The following is a 21,792-nucleotide window of genomic DNA, read 5'->3' on the forward strand; positions in this document are numbered from 1 at the left end:
AGAATTTAAACTGCAGTGTGGTTGCAAAAGCATTTTCAGCTAACCCTGGGGCGCTGTGAGCCTGAGATGGCTCCTTAGAGAGATCCCATAAGGCTGAGGATGTGGGCTGCCCGGGAGGATGCGTGGTCTCCTGAGTAAGGGAGCTTCCTCAGTGAAGGTCAGAGGACACAGCTGTGAGCGGTCAGGGTAGCACACCAGGGTGTCCACTATGATTGGTCTCAGGGACCGAGGTGCACGGCCTAGTGTATTGTGATAGTGCCTTTCTGCGTCTGTCTCAGACCGTGGGCTCGGGGACAGGAGGACCTCATTACATCATTCATTGTGTCTCCAGCATCCAGTAAAAACATGGTACGCCGCTGGCGGTACCTGAAACATGTGCATTTAGTGGAGGAAAGATATTTACTTTTATCTCTAGGAATTGCAACAGGTAGGGTATATAACATCCTGCTGCCCTCCAGAAACGGGGTTTAAAAACCTTACTTTCAACCCCAGTCTGGAGAGGCTGTGTGGTTAGGCTCTGGAGTGCGAACCCTGGAGGACACAGTTTGGGCACAGCAGGAGGCCTGTCGCTGTGCCAGGTGGGTTGACCATGAACAGAGAAGCATGCCGAGATGGACTGGAGGCAGGGACTCGGGGCTCTGGCGGCACACGCTCTGCGCCTTGTGTCCCTTCAGCTGCCATGGTCCCAGCCGGGAACTGGAGGCAGCCCTCCATGTGCTGTTGACCTGCCCCTGCCTCCAGCGGCCCCAGAGTCCCCAAGCCATTGGCCCACCCCGAGTCAGGCAAGAAAAGGAGTTGAAAGGTGGCAACATCAACAGGAAATAAAACATTTTTATTGAATATCCAGGTACTATTGTGAAGTTATTTTTAACAACAACCAGAAAACTACTGTGGAATTCACTACACGAAGTGAAACGAAATTTAAATCACCTCATCGAAAATGAAGGTAAAATACAGCTAAAGTAGTTGGCTCGCGGGCCACGAGCCATATGGCAGAAGGAAACACCCCAACATGTCTACAAGATACAGAGGAAACCCACACATAGAAACACTCAAGCAGGCAGTAAATATACACAAAGGCAACTAGGATCTTTCTAGAGCACATCCGATTCTAACGCATTGCACAGCTTTGTCAGAAAGGTCCCTGTGGCTTATCTGAGGGTGAATCTTGGTCTCAGAGCAGGTTCGGTCACTGACTTGTGAGAGGTGGCATAGTACCAACTGATTCGGTGGCGACAAGACCCCACGTCTGGCAGTGTTGCAAGAGAGAATGCGTTAGTAGTACTTGAATGCAAGAAATCATGTGTCTTGGGCAGCTCGGACCTGCTTGTTTTGAAGTATAGTTTCAGTGTAAACAACTTAAAGTGGAATACAATCAAATGAGATGCCAGTTTCTGGAATTTCGGGGAATTTTTACAAGCCAATCAGCTCCTCTCTTTGATCGGGTTTGGTCCTTTACAATGGAAAGACTCTCATTTGACTCTTCTGTTCAAACTGGTATCTAGTCTTACATCAAACCTTCCACAGTTTCTAATATCTATGTTTTTCTTTCTTTTTCCTTTAAGTGCGGACCATCTATAGAAGAGGGAGATGTTATTCTTTTGTCCTTTCTGTCTGTCCCAGATCTAGAGTTTGCTATCACTGGGCTGAAAGGTCAAAGGGCATGCCTCTTTTTTGTCGAGGAAAGAATAATGACAAGAATTCAGGAAACCGCTAACACCATACTCCAAGCCTCCCACCAGCCCTTTCTGAATTCTCTCTGAGTTGTTAAAAAAAAGTAAGTGTGGCATGAGACCCTCAAGTCTGAACACGAGGCTTCTGTCTAGTTTTCCTCCTCTGTGTTTTGATATCGGTGCAGATCAACTCCCACCTCAGCACATCTCGACTCTCCATGGCCTGGAGCTAAAATGGGCCACAGAAGTGAGTAGGAGAAAAAAATCGATGCAGCGTGACAACAGGCTGCCCTGCAGAGTGGTTGTCTGCCATCGCGGGGGGAAATATGGAATATCGCACAGTGCTTGACCAAATGCTGTGTCTCACCCCCTTCTGTGAATCTTCCTTGGCCTATGCATAGCTTTTCAGTTCTGAGTTGGTCCTTTGTAACGAGAACTGTTTGTGCTACACACATTTCGGGCAGTGCAGTAGAGGGAATGGCAGTATTGTGTACAATATCACTACGGGATAAATTGAGTGCTATCCACTGAGGAAACTACGTGTCTAAGCACAGACGGCAGTCACAGTGTTACACAGAGCAGTCCTTTAAGACTCTTATGGAATGACTAGTAGCTTCATAATAGTGCCATTTACTACATAATAACATTGAAAACATTTAAAAACTCCTCCTAAGTCAAGCATCTAGAATACGTAAGAGGTTGCTTCAGTTTTCTAGAACTTGTTCTTGGTTTTGTTTCACCTTTTTTTTTTAAAGGACAAATTAAAACTTATTTAAGTAAAAAGAGCATATAAAAAACATCACTAGCTGTCTGTTTTGGCTTAATCGAAGTGCATTCAGAACTATGGCTAATTGTTTGCTTTTCATCTTTTGATGGGATTACAATACTGTCTGTTTACCACAAAGTAACTTTGTGTAATAAGCACAGATTGCTGTGTTAAAAATATTCTGCATTCCTTCTAGTCTGGTTTTGTGTAATAAAATATCTTGTTACAAAGTCTAGTGTGCAAATGTTTTGGAATTATTGGAGGTGTGAAATCTGGAACAGAATTCACAGGATGCACATTTTGTATAAAGGTGATAATGAAGAGCTACTTGTTTCTTTTTGAAATAGTCAGGCAATATTTCAGAAATGCTGACTTCTCCCCTCAGCATCTTCCCACCCACCCCCATCCCTAAACAAATGCACACACACATGCACACACACACATGCATACACACACACACACACACACTCACACACACCACCATCAAGTTGCGACTCTATATGCAGTAACATGAAATCATCGACTCCTGTTCAGTTGCTCCTTCAAATGTAAGAGTGAAGCCCTGGTTTTAGCTTTGTAGGTATGTACAGACAGATGCTGTTCTGTTTTGTGGCTATACTTCCTGGAGGTCAGCCTGGATGCTGCTCAGATCATGCTAATTTGCCTGTGAAGAAATTCTACAAAATTGGACGCACCCACCAAATATGTGGTGTGAGTGTACCTTGGTACTCAAATGATTCAATAGAAAGCTCAGGTTTAAGTTGTCCTTTAAGATGTCAGTTTCACTGTACTAGTGCCTTACAAGTTGATATTTTTGCTGGGAATGCAGACGGTACTATATTTACCATATAATATATTATCAGCTCTCCTATATCTCAGTCAATTTACATAGTTTAAAATAGAACATCTTATTAAAAACATCTAGATATACACAGATTAGGAAACGCTTACAACATACAAATACACAAACTAGAAATAAATCTGTAGCATACTGGTATGTACAACTGTGTGTGATACAATAAATAATTTCAGTCATGCTCTATCTACACATCATATTGCTTAACAGAAGAGTAGATTTGGAGGGCAGTTGTATGATGAAGGACTCGGGGGCTCTCTATCTTTAAATTTGTGCAAATTAAAACAGGATTTGAAGTACCACTGAATTGTGTCAGGAACGCATGGCTGGAAAAATGCAAGGACCCATATTACTGAGGTATTTACAGATAACTGGCTAAAGAGCACTATGTGGGCAAATGCAGAAAGGCTTCTTTCCTTTACTTCTTGATGGCCAGCATGGCGTCAACTTCCTCCTCTACCTGTAGGGTGTGCCATTGGGCAATGGGTCGCCTGGGGTTGGCCAGCATATCTGACCAATGTCGCAATTCAGCCCCGGTGCTGTTGTAGCCCACAAAGACTTTGCCGATGGCATCGTTCTTGCCAATCTTGTCATAGTCCAACACAGTGACCACCACTTGCACTTTCTGAAAGAGGACACACAATAAACATTAATCATCCAGCCCTGGAGATACCTTCCTATGACAAAGCTTCCTTGAGAGCTAAGGAATTGGAAATAAGAAGAACCAGTTTCTAAACATGTGAAAACGACTGGCATATGATGCCATCCCTATTTCGCCATCATTACATCATCACCACCACTATTATTATCATTGTTGTCATCACCTTCAAAACACTCCGTAAATGTTCATTTTTAGTATGTATTTGGTACTCTTCTAACTTTTACACACACTACTCAGTTACTTTTCACAATAGAGTCTATTAGTATAGCCATTCTGTAGAGGAGAGACGAAGCTCAGGGAAGGTAAGAAATCAGCCTGAGGTCATAGAAGGAGTGAGTCTTTTGGTTCCCAGAGTCCATGCTGTAAACCACATGCTCTGCTGCTTGTGTCAGCTCGTATTCATCTCTAAATGCATTTGTTTCAGTTGTCTCACCCAGGAAATTTCTTACATTGACACTCAGACCATTTCTGGTTATAATTCCCAAAGCAGCCATGTACAGCAATCCCACTGTTGGGGGAGGAGGAGAGAGCCAATAGTTTCCATAAAACTAATTTAGAATTTCAGCTGGTCACAAAATTGTTGTGAATACAAGATGTGACTGTCAAGTAAAAGCCTTTAAAATGTACTAACCAAGTAAAGATAATATTTTTCATTCATACGTGCCCTCAATAAACATTTATTGAGTAAAACTACTATGAATCTGGTACTGGCATCAAATGGAAATAACCTTTTTGGGCTGCATAGGATTTTATTTTGGTGATTCCATTAGATTTTGAGGGTTTCTGTAATAACTTACGTTTTTGAACTGACTGAACTGGTGAAAGCAAATCCATACTATTATCACATGAAAGAAAGACTTTTTAAAAGCACATTTTAATTCTGCTTCCTAAGCAATAAATTTATTTAGTGAAAGCATGCAATGGCCCCAATCTAGAAATGGAGTACAAAGATAAAGGAAGACTTTAGAGTAGAGTAGAATGCATAACATTTCGTGGTGCATTAAAAAGAGCAGAAAATGCAGTGGTAGAAGCCAGGGCCAGGTGGGGCCCAGGGCAGTTCTGGCCCTGTGGTACTCTGTACTCTGAGGTCTGCATTCTTGCACCAGCGGGTGGGAGAGGGTGCCTGGGTGCAGGTTCAGATCAGAGGAAATGATCACTTCTCAGAGTGAAATGTAGAATGTAAAATGAAACACACTGGAGATAAAGGACACGAACTTCTGTCTTCCTAGGATTGTTTTATGGTCAAGGGAATTACCTACCCACTGCTGGTGTTTGGAACTGAGCTCGGTTTTCAGAAACTTTCCATGCAAATACATCAGGATGCAGTCAGGTTGCAGGGAAGAGGGAGGGGCATTGGGGACATTGTGCACAAAGGTAACATGAATGGAATGGATTCTGATTATTCAGCTAGGAAAGTATTGATTAGTAACACTCAACAATCTCCTTCTGAAAGCGTTGGATTAATTTTTCCAGCTGCATATATAGTTTATACATTTTGCTGGCTTGAGGAAAGGAATGCAACATTTTCATTTACAAATCAGCATTTTTTTTTTCCTCGCAGAATGTATGTATTTCTTAGGGATAGAGACAGAAAGACAGATAACCCTATAATTGCAGGATAAAGGAAACCTGAACCCCTATTATATTAATAGCATGTGAAATGCTCAGTTACTTTCTCTAGAGAAAGCAAAGATGAGGAAAGCAGCCCCCTGGGAAGGAAAACAAGAAAAGAATACACTGACTGAAGGAGCAGAGGAGGAGGGATGCAGTGGCAGGCGAGCCATCATTCCCGTGCCTACTGTACTCTAGACGGGCTCAGGCTCTCTCCTGACAAAATGTTATCTCCTCCACAGTGCTGCCCCAGAAACCCAGCCTACGCTTTGTTTTTCATGCCCTTCATTTTCAATATACCTGCATCTGCTGCAATTTATAGTTGAAAAGGGACATTTATTTTTTAAAAACCGGGTGTAGAATTGCCACTCAAAGAGGGAGGTTTACAATAGGATTTTTCATCTCAGTGCCCTGCCTGATATTGTTCTGCGGAATTAAAAAAACAAAAACAAAATGCCAGGAGGTGTTAGTTTCCATAGGAAAAAGGTCTTAGAACTTAGAAGGGTTCACTGAACAAATATTGCAAAACAAATGGTTGGAGATAATTGGATGTCTTAGGGGTTTGCCAGCAGGTTTGAAGCAGAGAGCGCACTGGTGCAGACTAGTGAACAAGTAATTGGGGGCAGGAGGCAGTGTCCTCTGCAATGTCATTTCCTTATGTAACAACTATTGAAAGTAAATAAGTATGTCCAATATGCTGTCATGTGGAAATGTATATAAGAAATGTTATATAAAAACTGAGAATCAATGTGAGGATGGTGGGATCACTGATTTTTCAAAAATTGCCCTATAGCCTGGCCGGTATGGCTCAGTGGTTGAGTGTCGATCCATGAACCAGTAGGCTACTGATTGGATTTCAGGTCAGGGCATGCCCCAGTTTTGGGCTCGATCCCAAGGAGGGGGCTTACAAGAGGCAGATCTATAATTCTTTCTCATCATTGAGGTTTCTGACTCTTTCCCTCTCCCTTTCTCTTTCTGAAATCAGTAAAATCATATTTAAAAAAAACACACCAAAAAAACAACAACAACCCCTTCCTATATAAAACACTAGCTATTAGCTACATGTAGCTGTTTAAATAAGTAAAAAACGAATTAAGTTCTTTGTTTACCCAGTGACTGAGGTGCTCATTGCCCACCTGTGGCTAGTGACCACCATATTGGACAGCACAAATGATAAAATATCTCCTTCCTCACAGAGGGTTCTATTGGACAGCGCTGATTTATATGTTGCTTTAATTTATTGTTAGATCAATTTTCTAATAAAACATTGATTTGAAAAAGAGACAACACTAGCATTGTGAATAGTAATAATGATGGGAACCATTTACTGAGTGTTCCTATATGCTTGGCACTGTCCAAAGCGCTTTCATATACATAATCTTACTTTGATGTGGATCCTGTTATTACTTCTATTTGACATATGAGGAAATTCTAAGCCTAGGTTTCCTTATATGTAAAATTGGGATAATAATGGAATCTCTCTCACAAGGTTATTGTAAGGATTAAATGAGATTACATAAATAAAGTGCTTAATTTGGACCTAGGCACTAAATAAACATACATTAAACGTAGCTATTTTCTTAGCTTTTTCTCAGAGTAAAGGTGTGATTCATTCATAAGATTTTGCATTCTAAGAATAGATTAATTTAAAAACATGCAACTGAAGAGTATTTATTGACTTGTTATTCTGGGCCTGTAGAGGACTCCAAATTGTTTTGATGTCTAGCTTTCATTTCTCCTTCAAATATGGACAAACTTTTATGCTATAAAAATACCAAGTACTTAATAAAAAGTAGTGTTGATTTAAGCATTTCATCTCTCTGAAACCCATTAAAATTACCAATAAATAACCCAAAATTATTGGATATGAATTTTAGATTCTAAAAGTCTAACTATAGATATGAAGTGAGAAAACTTAAATAAAAATTAAATCTCATTTAAAAATTGCTAAGTAATAATATCATATGCTATCATTTTGGCTACATGTAGTATCCTATTTTGAACATGTTAACCACAAAATATTCTAATATACTTCCTATCATAACAATTATTATGTGCAAATTCAGGATTCATTTTTATAAAAATACCCATTCACTCAGATTCAGAAACAAGGAGCTAAATGTGAACAAATAAAAATACAACTTAGCCTAATTTTTCTATTGTTGTCTTTTAAAAATATGTTTTTATTGATTTTTTTTTTTTTTTTTTTTTTTTTTTTTTTTTTTTTTTTTTAGAAAAAGAGAAGCATAGATGTGAGAGAAATATTAATTGGCCGCCTCCAGCATGCACCCCAACTGGGAAACCTGCAACCTGGCTATGTGCATGAGACAACATTTAACCAACTGAGCCACACTGGCCAGGGCTGTTAATTGTCTTTTAATAATAAAACTTAAAGATACTGCATATTTAGCATCAATCAATATACTTCTCTTATTGCTATTTTTTTTCTGTAAAGATGTGCTTAGGATAATTATATATTATGGCCTGAGAGTAAAAATTTATTTTTTTGTTCTGGATCTTTTAATCTTTACAAATATACATTTTGGGTTAGTATAGTTGCTCTATTGATGTCCTTTTTCCTATTTTATTTCTGCTCAAGAGAAGACCAGCTGTGTTTGGCTGATGAGTCAGCACATCCTGGGCTGTGTATTTTAGCCTTCTCCTCTTGATGTAACTTAAGCATCAAATGTGCACGGGAATAAGAATGGCAGTTCTAATGAGGGCATGTGCTCTGATAATGTACAGTGTCTGTGTGTTTAACTTGTGTGGTCTGAATAAATGAAATTGAATGGGAAGACAAAATTATGTTTGACATTACCTGGATTTGCTCAAAGGGTACTTCAAAGCTGAATGACTCATTGTAGTAGGGGTTGAGTGTATTCTTTTTAATTGTTGTCTTCTTCTTCTTCAGCCTCTTGCCATTCTGCATCAGATGAATCTTCACATAAGGATCTGAAAAACAGAAACAAAATGTTTAGGAGATCTGAGACACATATTTTAGATTATAATTTAGCTTAGAAAAGGCCAAGTATTCCCAACAGGAAAATAATTACATAGCATATAGTTAGAGTATTTTAAAATTTAATTTTTTATTGAAGGGTTTTAATTAACCTGTGGACTATTTTTTTTTTTGGCCATTGTAGATATTGTCAATATTTATAGTTGGATTTAAGATATGAAAGCAGTGGTGTGATGGTAAACCAGCTTTTTGGATTAAAAAAATAGCTTGACATGTAGCATTTGCCAATGTCTATGATATAAATACTGTCAGCATAGCCGATTTCAAGCTATGAACAGTTTAACATCTAAAATTCTGAATATTTAACAATTGGCTCTTATGAGCTGGCACTGTATGGGAATAGCTCTTGATAGAGGACAAAGGAGCCATTTCATTATTCATTTACTTATTTACTGAACCAATGTAATTTAGGCCTTAGGGATAGAATAGTGAACAAAATAGACCATCTCTGTGTTCATGATGGAACTTCAGACTTGTGCGGGAAATAGACAATAGGCTTGTAAAGAAAAGAAAAGAAATGCACATGAAATTACAAGTTAGAAGAATGCTTAAAGAGTAGGATAGAGACATGATGGGGACTAGCAGGGTTAGTATGGTGAGTCTACGGTAAGAATGACATTTTTAGACCATTCAGGTAAGGCCTCTCTGGGGAGGTAACTGAGATATGAAGGTTGGAGGTGAGAAGAGGCTGAGAAAGAGAAAGAGAGAGGAGAGAGGAAAAAGAAGAGAGAAGAGAGAGAGAGCCAGTGGCTGTGCCTGAACATCCCGAGGTAGAGGAGAGGTTCAAGAGTTCAGGGAAAAAAGAACAAGCCGACACACACAGGTAATGAGAAAAGGAGCAGAAGATCCCCCTGGCAGCTTCCCTGCAGCCTCATTAGGTAAAGGTAAAGTAAAAAGTCAGTCACTGAAGGGTTAAGATAATTCCCGTTTACAGTTCTCAGTACTAATGGGTAACTGACATACCTTCAAGTCACCAAGAACCAATGCTCACATTTGATAGGAAAATCTGTTTTCTTAAACATTTTTCTACTTCACATATAATGCATGTTTGTTATAGAAAAAAAAAATCAGAAAGCAATGTTAAAAAAAAGTGAAACTTAAACCACCCATGATTTTATTCTCCTAACCCCTGCTAAGCCTTCCAGCGTTTCTTCCCTCTCTTTCAAAACAGATACAGCTGGGAGGAACTTGACAGATGATCTAGTCTGCCCACATATTTTTGGAAGATAAAACTGTGGATCAAAAAAATGTTCTTATCTCCCCTCCTCCTCTCCACAGTAGAACATAACTCCCGAGGGACAGAAACTTGGTCTGCCATGTTCCCTAATTGGATTTATTAACAGTACCGTGCACTTTTAAGTTTTCATTGAATGAGTACGTAGAACTTCTTTAGGGCCTTATAATCTAGGTCTTCCTTGTCCTCAGTCCAGTCTTCTTCCCATTGCCCCAAGGCCCACATTATTTTTTGTTTGTTTGTTTTTGTTTTTGTCTGTTTTTAATGCTACATCCAGTCAAGGGAGATTTTAATCAAAATGAAAAAAACCTTGAAAAACCAGATATAGAGATGAGAAACAGCTCTGTCAACTAACTAATTGGTCAGTTTTTTTTTTGTTTTTTTTTTTTTAAACTCTGTAAATAGTAGCAAAGAAAATGGAAAACATGGCTTGTTTATGATAGTGTATCTTAAGAAACCTTGTTTGCTTATGAAGTCCCCTGGCTCCACCATCCTAACCCCTAGCACATCTACAACATGGTCAAGTCTCCAGTTGCTCCTTGGCACTGACTAATATCCAAATACTACTAAAATCAACATGTATGCTTCCTATGTTTGTGAGTTAAAACATTAACCTAAGGCATAGGTTTTTCTTAAAAGAGACACAATAACTATTTATTTATTCATTTAAGACAGCAAGTGACAAGAAAGCTCTTTGTGCATCTGCCACTTGAGTAAGCAAATTAAAACCCCGACAAGGTATTAGTAATTTCAGATTTCAATGTGGGCTCTGATGTTATGTGATTAATACCTTGGGGAGAACAAGGTAATTTAGAAAAGGTGATTAGCGCTGTGCTTTTTGAGGAGAACAGAAAGTCAGGGTAAGGAGCTAGTCATCTGAAGATGTGGCAGAAGCTTGTATCATCCGGAAAGAGCAGTACATGTGAGGGCCCTAAGGTAGATGTGCTTCCATGTGTTTAGGAGAGAGGTAGGTTGTGAGATCTAATAGGTAACGCTGCTAACCTGTGACTTTCATAAGTGAATCTGCCAGTTCTGACAATGATTCAGGGCTATTCTGTAATTTCATATACTTAACAGAGAGGAGAGAGGGCTGGAAGGAGGAGCAGGCTTGGACCTGTTCTAAAGAGGCGGTGTTAGTCTTTGCCTTTGCAGATTCATTCTGACACAGGCACCAAAGCAACTTGCTTTGCAGGCAGAATTCGCATCCAGTCATGCCCAAGGGTGGCAGTCACTCAGAGATCCTATTCTTTCTCACCCAGCTTTATTGAGATAACACTGACATTACACTGTATAAGTTTAAGATGCACAATGTATTGTGAATGATTACCACAATAAGGTTAGTACATCCATCATGTCACGTAATCACAATCTTGTGTGTGTGGTGAGAAGTTTTAAGTTCTACTCTCTTAGTAGTTTTCAAATATAAAATATACCATTGCCAATTGTAGTCGCCATGTTGTACATTAGATCCCCAGACTTTAGTCATTTTATAACTGGAAGTTTATATCCCTTGACCAACATCTCCCTCACTCCCCCCAGCTCTTAGCAACCACCGTTCTACTCTCATTCTATGAGCTTGGCATATATATATATATATATATATATATATATATATATATATTCCACAAACAAGTGAGATAATGCAATATTTGTCTTTCTCTGTCTGACTTATTTCACTTAACATAAAGCCCTCAATGGCCACCCATGCTGTTGCAAATGGCAGGATTTCTTTATTTTTGTGTGTGGATAAATGCATTTGGTTGAATGCATTTTCTTTCTTTCTTTTTTTAATTTTATTTATTGATTTTTAGAGAGAGAGGAAAGGGAGAGAGGGGGGAAGGGAATATTGATTTGTTGTCTTATTTAGGCACTCATTGGTTGATTCTTGTATGTGCCCTGACTGGAGATTGAACCCGCGACCTTGCCATTTCATATCTCCCTAAAGGAAACAGGAAATTGGAGCATCACTGGTCCTTTTAAAGGAACAGAGGAGTAGGTAGGCAGGCCCAGAGGCGAGTGAGTGTTTTGCCATGTGGGAATGTGTTGCTGGAACAACCAGGCCCACACCTGACATGCTCCCACCACAGGCTGTTCCTCATAGAGAATGTGAAGTACTGTGTCCTTTAGCCTGAAATGTCATTTCTTCCTTTTTCCATCTTAAGTCTGGGTTTAAAAATCGCCTCTTCCCGGAAGATTTTACTGATGAATTTCTCAGAAACTTTCTCCTTGAAAGACCAACCTTTCACTGCCCTGCAGCATTTTTTTTTTTTGTATTTGCACCCGGTCCCTATCCTTATTTCCTGGTTTTGGAGGACTTCTGTAATGATCTAATAACAGATAAGCAATATTCCTATGGGAAATGTTTTGAATTCAGAACCACTGGCTTTGAGATGAGTTTTGGGAGGACTATCCATCCATTGTAACACGGGGGCCTCTTGTATGACTATTCCACACACTAATGCCCCAGCACGTCATCGCCGCCTTCTTCCTCTAGGCAGTTCTGATGTCAGATTATGCCAACTTCATAGAAATATAATTGCAAAACAGCTGGCTGTCCGCAATGATCCTTTTGTCTGAGATACAAAGGGACCACTAAAGACTTTTCCTATTGACAACGAGAACTAGAAAGCAGCAGTTCAAAGCCAAGTAATGCAAGATGCCTGCAGTTTTCATTTCGACAATTTTGCATAATTATATCATGTTCTTTCTTAACTACCACCATGATTCCCGGCCTTTCCCTTTCAACCAAAGGCCTCCCTTAATATAAAACAGCCTCATTTCAGCTGTTTTGTTCAATCCCTCAGAGCCAGGAGCCAGCTTCTGAGTGACCTTTCATCCTTGTTCCTTTGTATGATGTTCCCTAAATTTCAACTTACAGTCTTAGATGAGGAAAGCAATACTTGTATCAACTCAGGTTCTGAATTCCAAGCGACTGAAAAATCCATTTCAAAATGTTATAAATTGGAAAGGTAACTTATTGACTTATGTAATGGAAAAACCCAGAAGTAGGGCTGTGTGGAAAAGATTATTAATTGTCTCCTAAAATTGATTTTTTAGCAATAAAGCTCCTGGAGTTTTATTGCTTGTATTACTTGGGCACCAGCTAGAAATATTTATCCTCGACTCTCTTATGACCAACTGACTAACTTCTGGCTATTGGAAGTGAATGGAAGTGACGTGTGTAAACTTCACAGCGTATACTTAAAATACTGGCTATTTTGCACTCCACTCCCAAGACATTTGGCAATGTCTGGAAACATTTTTGATTGTCATAACTTGGAGGGGAGTGATATGGGCATTTAGTGGGTAGAAACCAGGGATTCTGCCAAACATCCTGCAATGTACAGGACGTCATCAACAAAGAATTATCAGGCTCAAAATGTTAATAGAACTGAAATTGATAAACTCTGTCTTAAAATAAGCTTTATGTCTTCCACTCCTTCCTTCCTCCCTCCCTCCCTCCCTCCCTCCCTCCCTCCCTCCCTCCCTCCCTCCCTCCCTCCCTCCCTCCCTCCTTCCCTCCCTCCCTCCTTTCCTTCCTTCCTTCCTTCCTTCCTTCCTTCCTTCCTTCCTTCCTTCCATCCATCCATCCAACTGAAACATGAATGTGATGGGATCACGGACCCAGCCTTTACCTTGTAACATGATGACAATACTTTAAGCTGGCATTATTCAACTGGTGTCTCGCAAGCATTTTTAAAACATGTAATACCTGACTATTTAGTTGGGGGGCACTGACTGCTTTCCCCTTAGCCTGTCAAATAAAAAAATGAGAATATCCAACACAGCAATAGCATCCGGTATGAATGAGTCAAAATTATACCTTTTTTTTTTTTACTTATCAGCAAAAAATATAATATACTTTTTTGATGTGCCACAGAATTTTAGTAATTAATTTATGTGTGCCAGGAGATTAAAAAAAAAAAAGGCTGAAAATCACTGCTCTAGGGGGACAGAACAACAAGATAGAAATATTCTGGGGCCCTAGACGACCTCATAGCCCCTAAATGCCTACCAATTTTGCTCACCTACCCACCTATTTACAGACTGAGGGTGACAAAGCATTTCCCACAGGCACTGTCTTTTTGGGGCACTGCATTTTGGTGTTTCTTTGTTATATCAGTTCAGTCTGTTCTGGGTCTGGTACAGATTCAACAATATCAGTGAGGTCCCAGGTTTGCCTGTGTCCCTGCTCTGTTTCCTATGGAGTCCTCCTCCAATGCTATTAGTACATGGAGGCTGCCCAGGACACCCTAAGCTTCCCTCTTCAGGATGTAAACGACTGTACCAGCTGCAAGTCTCAGATCACCACACTATCCCATACAAAGGAGAATCCCCAGGAAAGCCCATGGTTAGACTGATTGGACTATTGTAGACAAAACATCTTCTCTATATTAATTCCTGAGACGAAGAGAATGTGGTAAGTTAGGTTGACTTAGTCCTGGGTCATGTGTCCATCCCCAAACCAATCAGGAGGGACAGGGGTCCTATCTTTGGAGCTGGGGGTAGGCTCAACTCTATTCTAAGCACATGGCCCAGAAAGGAACATGGTGGCTCCTTAAACAGGAATTAGAGACTGGGCCACAGAAGTTGGGAGGCAACCACCTAATGTTTATAGAGTTTCTCAACCTCGGGTCTCCAGGATCCCATTCCTGCCTAAACCTGGCAGTGCACATACACTCTTTTTTGTGGAGACACAATCCTTCCCACTTGAGATCCAATTTCTGGTAATGAGCCACAGCACTTGTGTAGAGTGGTCCCGCAGTACAGAGACAGCAGTTACAACATGGCAGGTTGAGGATTCAGTTTCTTTGCCCAGTGCAGCATTTTCTTGAGTAAGTCTATTCCTTCAGTAAGCCAAGCACTTAACAGAATGCAAATAATTGAACAGTAATAGGGTTCTCAGAGCAAACAATTCCCATTTCCATCACTGGCAGTTACAACATATTTACTTTGGGGTTGTTGTTTCTAATAAGTAATTTACAAGTACTTAGAGAAGGCTGCATTGCAGAGCATATGTGTCTTTATGGTTTAAAACGCTCCCTGTAATGTTAAGGATGCAGCATTAAAAATATATTCTGGGGAAATTTTCTATGTGAGCGCATAATTTAAAAATGAATTTACATTAGTTAAGCGCAGTGCCTGCTGAAAGAAAACAACATTCCATAAGCGACCGCCACAGAGAAAATTTTAATGAGAAAGATCATAAAATAGCAAAGGCTGATTTAGTTCATTAATGGAGGCAGAGTGCTTGGAGGAGACAGACACATCAATACAAAATGCTGTTATTAGGAATTAAATGGAAAGCATTTTCGGTCGTGCTGGAGGAAGCCACTGGATTCCAGCAATCATTTCTAACGTTGCCAAATGGGCTGTCCATGACTACCAACGTAGGAATGCGCGCCCTGACTACCAACGTAGGAATGCGCGCCCAGAAACGTGGGACCAGGATTACGGCAAAGAAAGATTACACAGACGTGGCCTGTTTCCCAGCAGGTAAAAGAGCAGTGCGAGGGGTGAGCTTTGCACACAGTGGAGGAAGGAGTACATCATGTTTGCAAAATCCAAATCTTTCCTGTTCTGTTTCCGTACTTGGAAAATCTTTCAGGAAGGGCCAACACGTAAGGACAGAAGCGGTAGTGATTATGTTGGATTCCTTCCTGATAATTACAAAGAGTTTGGTGGAATGACCAAGCATAAACTGTATGAGCTGGTTAAGGGGAACTAAGACAGTCAAAGGATTCAGTAAAGCAAACAAAATGGCGAGGGGCACATTTTGACTCCTCCCCTCCATCCCCTCCTACCCTGGGGATTTGGGATTGACCTTTTATTCATACCCCATGAAGGGTCACTAGTAAAATATTTCTTTTTTTTACAATAGTATGACACATTTCTACTTGATAAAATAACATTGGTAACCATGTTACTTGGTAACATTGCTAGGAATTTTATTTTAATTTAATTCTATTGTTTAAAGTATTATGAATAGTAGTACATATATCTCCTTTACATGGCTAGGATTTTTAAGCACATGTAATGTAACAGATGGATGCCACTCCTTATCCACACAGAGATAGTTTCCAGGCAATTCAAGTTGAGCACAAAATGAAAACAATGGGAGAATAGAGGTCCCCGTATACATAATACGTTGAGTTATTTAGTGCAGTGTTTTTCAACCTTTTTTGGGCAAAGGCACACTTGTTTCATGAAAAAAATCACGAGGCACACCACCATTAGAAAATGTTAAAAAATTTAACTCTGTGCCTATATTGACTATATATAAAGTAATTCTCTTGAATAGGAATCAAATAAACACAAAGAAAGTATTTTATAATTACTTTATTATGAAATATTAAGTAAACAAAATAGTGAAAAATTATAAAATTCTTGTTTTGTCTGCACCTACGGCACACCAGGCAACATCTCGCGGCACACTAGTGTGCCGCGGAACAGCGGTTGAAAAACGCTGATTTAGTGCTTCCTAGTGGGGTCACCTCTAGCTCACCCAGCTCTCAGGTTGGGTTAGCCAGAATCCATTTACTCTCATTAACTCCCTATTCCTTGCAGGTACTGGCTTTAAAATGTCCACATATCTTCTAAACAGTCTGCCATCGAAGCATTAGAGAGCTTATGGAGTGAAACTGTCTTCTGATAATTGAAGGGGAGATTGGAAATGTTTTCAGTTAGACTGGAGGAATCTCTCTCCATGTCCCAATTTTGGATTGTTCCTAGAACTTGTCAAGGGTCTGGATACATCCCCTAATGAGTGAGGGAACGGCCCCTCCCCTCGGTTTTCTTAGCTAGAAATGCCTCAGTGCTTCTTCTGCTCAAAAAGAAAATGCTTTAATGTTTTCAGGAGGATTTCTTTCTCTTTGCTGTTTCTCTTCCTGCCTTTAAGTGACATTGTTGAGTCTGTGGACCCAGAAGAGAGCGAATAATACAGCTTTCATTTTCCCTTTGTAAAAGAGATAGTGATTTTAAGAAGAATAATATTGTGGGTAACCCAGACTTTCCACCTTTGGCTTGAGATTTTACAGTATGAATAATGTATGTCCTGTCTAAAAAAAGACTTTGCATGCCCTGGTTGGCTTGTTATTACATTTCTTTATTTGAATGTTGATTTCCCTTCTCCTTCCAGGGAGATATTTCATTTTACTAGTAATTCATGGATGGCCAAATATGGTTCTCTTTCATAATGCTGTGAAGCTCTGTTTGAAATCAGCTGGTGCTCTGTCAATTCCAAAGAACTCCATGCATACAATAACACTATTGTGAGTTTTTACTGAGATCTGAAATACTGATATGCAGTCATTAGCTCTCATCTCTTTTTTTCCCTCCACTTCCACATATAAATGTATAATTTCATAAAAGAAATACAATGATATTTGAATAGTGTTTAGACTCATGCAGAGAGGGAAAGAGACCACTAGATGGATTGTCTTTTTTTTTTTTTAACTTGTTTTTTCCTTTTGATCTTTCCAGTCTTCCTATGCATAATGAAATTTCATGGTTACCTTATGTGATTTTTATAAATAGGTGACCATCTTAACCATCTTAAGATTAGTCAAGAAGATTAGTAGCTTTGTAGGGGATGCCAATGTCTGGCTTGGTAATTTGGTTTTCTTACAACATTGTAAGGAGAAAATAAAAATAAACTATAGCTTCAGTATTATACTGCTTGTTGCAAAATGACTTGGGGTGATTTCATGATTTTATGAAGCAAATTTGTGATTAAAGCCAATTATTGCATATCAGTATTGCAGATCTCAGTAAAAACTCACAATAGTGTTGTTGTATACATTGTTTTCATTGGAATTGATGTTACCCAAGATACTCCCTTCCTAAATTTGGGAGAAGTGAGAGTTGAAGTGTTAGAGTTAGTCAAATTCTTTATATAGAAAATGTCATGAAATGGTTTAATTCTTTGCAAGATTCCATAGCCACATACTAAATGATCACAGAGTACAAATTAGAGTTGGTCTTATTTCCCCACATTTTCCTCAGGCATTCTACAGGCTGATATCTTTCACCTGATGGCTTTTAGTCTAAGGTAACTTAAATGGTTAGTACATTCTTCTTGATATTATTCCTTAGCTCTGTAGTACAGAATCCATCCATCCATCCATCCATCCATCCATCCATCCATTCATCCATCCACTTAATCACTCATTTACTGAGTGCTTATTATGTGCCAGGTATTATCTTTCAGCCAGTGTCCTGTCCAGTCCTGTTTCCCCATTCTTGTCACAGAGCCTGGCACCTGGTAGGCATCCAGTAAGTATTTGCTAAATGATGGAATAAATCACTGGTGTACAAATATCTACTGAGTAACTCTTAGGGAAGAGAATGAGGAGATACAGAAAATTATAGAAGCCAGTTTGTTTTTAATGAGCTTGCAGTTCAGTTGGGAAGAGCAGACATAAATGGCCAAAAAGTTATGTTGAAAACAGCCCACATATTTTTGTAGTAGGAAAGACAGCATAAGGCAGGATATGTTTTCTTGCTAAATAATTTGTATGGCAATGATCGTGAGAGAAATTCCAAGCATATAGACACTTTTCACTCAATTGGAAATACTTAGTTTGAATTCAAGGCTTTTCATTTAGGGAGTCCAAACAAGTGTCATGAAGAGAGAACTAACATTCTGTTATTAAAAAAATAAATTATTAGTTCTCATATCCTTTCTCCCTCCACTTTTACATATGAATGTATAATTTTATAAAAGAAATACAGTGATATTTGTATAGTCTTTAGACTTAGACAGAGAGGGAAAGAGGTCACTAGATGAATTGTCTTTTGTTGAACTTGTTTTTTCCTTTGGCCTTTCCAGTCTTCCTGTGCATAATGGAATTTCATGGTTACCTTAAAGTGATTTTCATAAATAGGTGACGATCTTAATTAACCATCTTAAATGAAATGGAATTTTGTATAATGTGCAGAATTTTGTAGCCCTTTTGTAACATTTTTAGGACCCAGGTTAAGACTACAAAAGCAAGTCCATATACCACATCTCTAAATTTTATCTTTTAGTCTCATGTCTCAACAAACAGACAGACATTCATAATGACCAGGAAATCCAGTTTTCAACTAAGGATTCTCAGACTCTTGAGGTTCCAAAACAGAAACTGGCAATGTGGGAGAGGTTGCTCCCAACCCGGCCCTGCCCCCTTTCCTTCTCACTGTCCTCTCCAATGTGCACGGTAAGAAGTTACACATACACACATGGGGACGTCCCCGCTTGCATATCGGAGCTTCAGTCACCAGTCCTCAAAAGCTGCTCCTTAACCAACTCTCAGCCGTGGGCTACACATTTGCCCTCAGGTGGTTATATTTAGGGGGAAAGAACTTCGAAAACCTTGTGAATCAACCTTTGATCATTTGGGCAAGGAAGCCTGGCTCTCAGGTGCCCAGAGCCTGCTCTAGAATGGAGTTGGGGTGCAGTGTCTAGAAGAGTATGTGCTGTTGGTCTTGTGGACCTTCCACCCCCTGGAAGTATAGCTAGAGGAGGACCAGAGGGGGGCCCTCTAAACTGGATTCTGGACTGGGTCCCTTCTTGCCCATTTTGAAGGGATGCACTGCATATGCTTTACAGTTTTTAAAAAGCTCTTAGCAGGCACTGTACCGTTGACTCTCTAGAGTTTCTCTTATTTATTCCTCACGACCACCTGAGAAATAGACAACATTACCTGTTTTTACAGCTGAGGAATCTGAAATTAACTAGTCCATAGTTATACAGTTGATGTTTGTTATGATAGAGGTCCTGAGACTTGGAACATTTATCCTAATTCAGCATTCATACATGTTATCAGTTTCAGCCTATATATATTATACAGGAAGGAATGATTAAATCATGATATATCTCCTTATTGTCAATCCAGTAACTGTACTGTAACTTAAGTGCTCACATTTCTTAACTAGACTACTAGACCCTGGGTGATCTGGCTTGTCCCCACCTCTCCAGCTTCACTTCTCAGAATACTCCCCCTCCCTGCCTCTGCTCCAGCCACACTGTCCTTCAGCACCACGAATACACTGTTTCCTCCCTTTTGGGGTCCCATGCTTGGAATGCCTCCTCTTCATGTCCCTACTTCACACCTCTTTAATTAAGCTCAGCTCTAGTACCACTTCTTCATGGATTCTCTGACTCTCCATTTTAAGGCAGCTTCTTCTTTCACAATCCTCATAAAGGATGGCTGTACTCCACTGAAAGAATGGTATGGTAGATGGGACTCAGTGAAAATGGTGTATTTACCCAACAGCCCTCCCCTGAGCTTCTCATCAGAAACACTCAACAGGTGCTGCTCCAGAGTGACTAGCACTCAGAAATGACAGCTGGAACACATGTAGTGAGTTAATGCAATGATCTGCATTGGATAACTAGCAGTTAAAGACATCAGTTTTCTGAGAATAGAAGGTATAAAATTATGGCATCTTTTTGGAAAACAGCTATTCCACATAATTCTTCAGGAGCTTGTGGCTATTTGTAAAGTTGATCTAGCAAAAGGTTCTGAAATATTTTTTCCCCTTGAATAACCGCCTGCGGTATGGAAAAGGTTAGAACATTCTGTTCTCATTCTTCCCAGTTTAGCTTCAGGGTGGGAAGGGTTGCTACTGCTAAATGCTAAGCACTGTCATCTCTAGGAGAGAAGATTAGATATGGAGGAAATATTCTAAAGTGAGCTCATGATTTTCTTTGAAAATCCATCCAAGAGAATGCAAAGTGCATTAATTTAGTGGATTTATTGGGCAGAGTTAGAGCTCTGATTTTGTATCTTGGTAGAAATATTCTGAGTTATTATGATTCTAAGTCTAGTTTCAATGGGTTAATTCTTACCAAGTAGTGCTAAATCTGAAGATACAAAAACCTCACAGATTGTTACTTAATCTGGAGGCCATTTTGAAGAGACAGTTAGATATCTTTATTAAACAAATGAATAAGAGGGCAGACATTATGTTCTAAAAGAAGCTACCATTTATGGGCTCTGAATTAAATAGAAAACTCTGTGTGTTTTTAATGCCTCTTTTAGGAAATGGTCGAAATGAATCAAAGGTCATACCCCAGTAAGCAGTATTCATGCTTTTTAGGTAAAACCATTCCTATACAACTCGATTAAATGGAGAGACATCAACATTTTATGTATTTGTTTTTTTAAAATCTTTATTGTTGAAAGTATTAAATATGTCTCTTCTTTTCCCCTATTGACCTCTTCTAATCTGTTCATGTCTCCCTTCCCCCGAGGCCTTCACTACCCTATTGTCTGTATCCATAGTTATGCATATATGCATACAAGTTCTTTGGTTGATCTCTACCCACCCACCCTCCCTGCATTCCCTCAGAGATTTTACAGTCTGTTCCATGCCTCTATATCTCTGGACCTATTTTGTTCATCACTTTATTTTGTTCATTAGATTCTACATAGGAGTGAGATCATGTGGATACTTGTCTTCTCTGACTGGCTTATTTCGCTTACCATAATACTCTCAGGTCCTTCCATGCTGTCTCAAAGGGTACGAGATCAATTTGTGCTAGATTTTCTGGAGTTAACATTTAGCTAAGAAATTGTTAATTGAAATATCAGTGTATTTCCTTCTCAAAAATATTGAAAGAGAAAATTGTCAAATGAAGGGAAAATTCCTTCCAATAGCATTTTCAACATGGCGGTAAGACCATGGCAGTGAAACTGAAGAAGTTAGTGAGGAAACTAATATGAATTTGGTATTTGCTCTCAGTTAAGAACAAAGTGATTTTAGGCATAAAGACAGGTCTATAGTGCAGAAATGGAAAACAGAGCCTAAATGAGTTAACTGACCTTGATTCAAGATGCTCTGTAGAAAACAGACTCACTGCGCATGGTTTTTAAAAAGGAAGATTCCTACATAATCTTGCTGGAAGGTCATTGTGATTATGAATAAATGAAAACTGAGTTGGGAAACATGGATAAAGAAGTTTAAAAAGTTCTTTGAGGGCATAT

At 39.4% G+C, this 21,792-nt stretch overlaps 1 protein-coding gene across 6 annotated transcripts in view; it reads right to left on the reverse strand.

Moving 5' to 3' along the window:
- Positions 1-813: 813 nt before the first annotated feature.
- The window catches only part of SYT1 (synaptotagmin 1), a 522,673-nt gene continuing 501,694 nt past the window's right edge, over positions 814-21,792 (reverse strand). For all 6 annotated transcript variants that reach the window (XM_084880205.1, XM_084880204.1, XM_084880207.1 and 3 more), the window contains 2 exons: positions 8,386-8,519; positions 814-3,920 (listed from right to left, as the gene is read on the reverse strand). In XM_084880205.1, coding sequence (XP_084736331.1) covers positions 3,714-3,920; positions 8,386-8,519 — 341 coding nt within the window. In that variant the 3' untranslated portion in view covers positions 814-3,713. The remainder of the gene's footprint in view (positions 3,921-8,385; positions 8,520-21,792) is intronic.

Source organism: Pipistrellus hanaki (assembly GCF_964339955.1).
Source record: "Pipistrellus hanaki genome assembly, chromosome: 3".
Classification (NCBI taxonomy): Eukaryota; Metazoa; Chordata; class Mammalia; order Chiroptera; family Vespertilionidae; genus Pipistrellus; species Pipistrellus hanaki.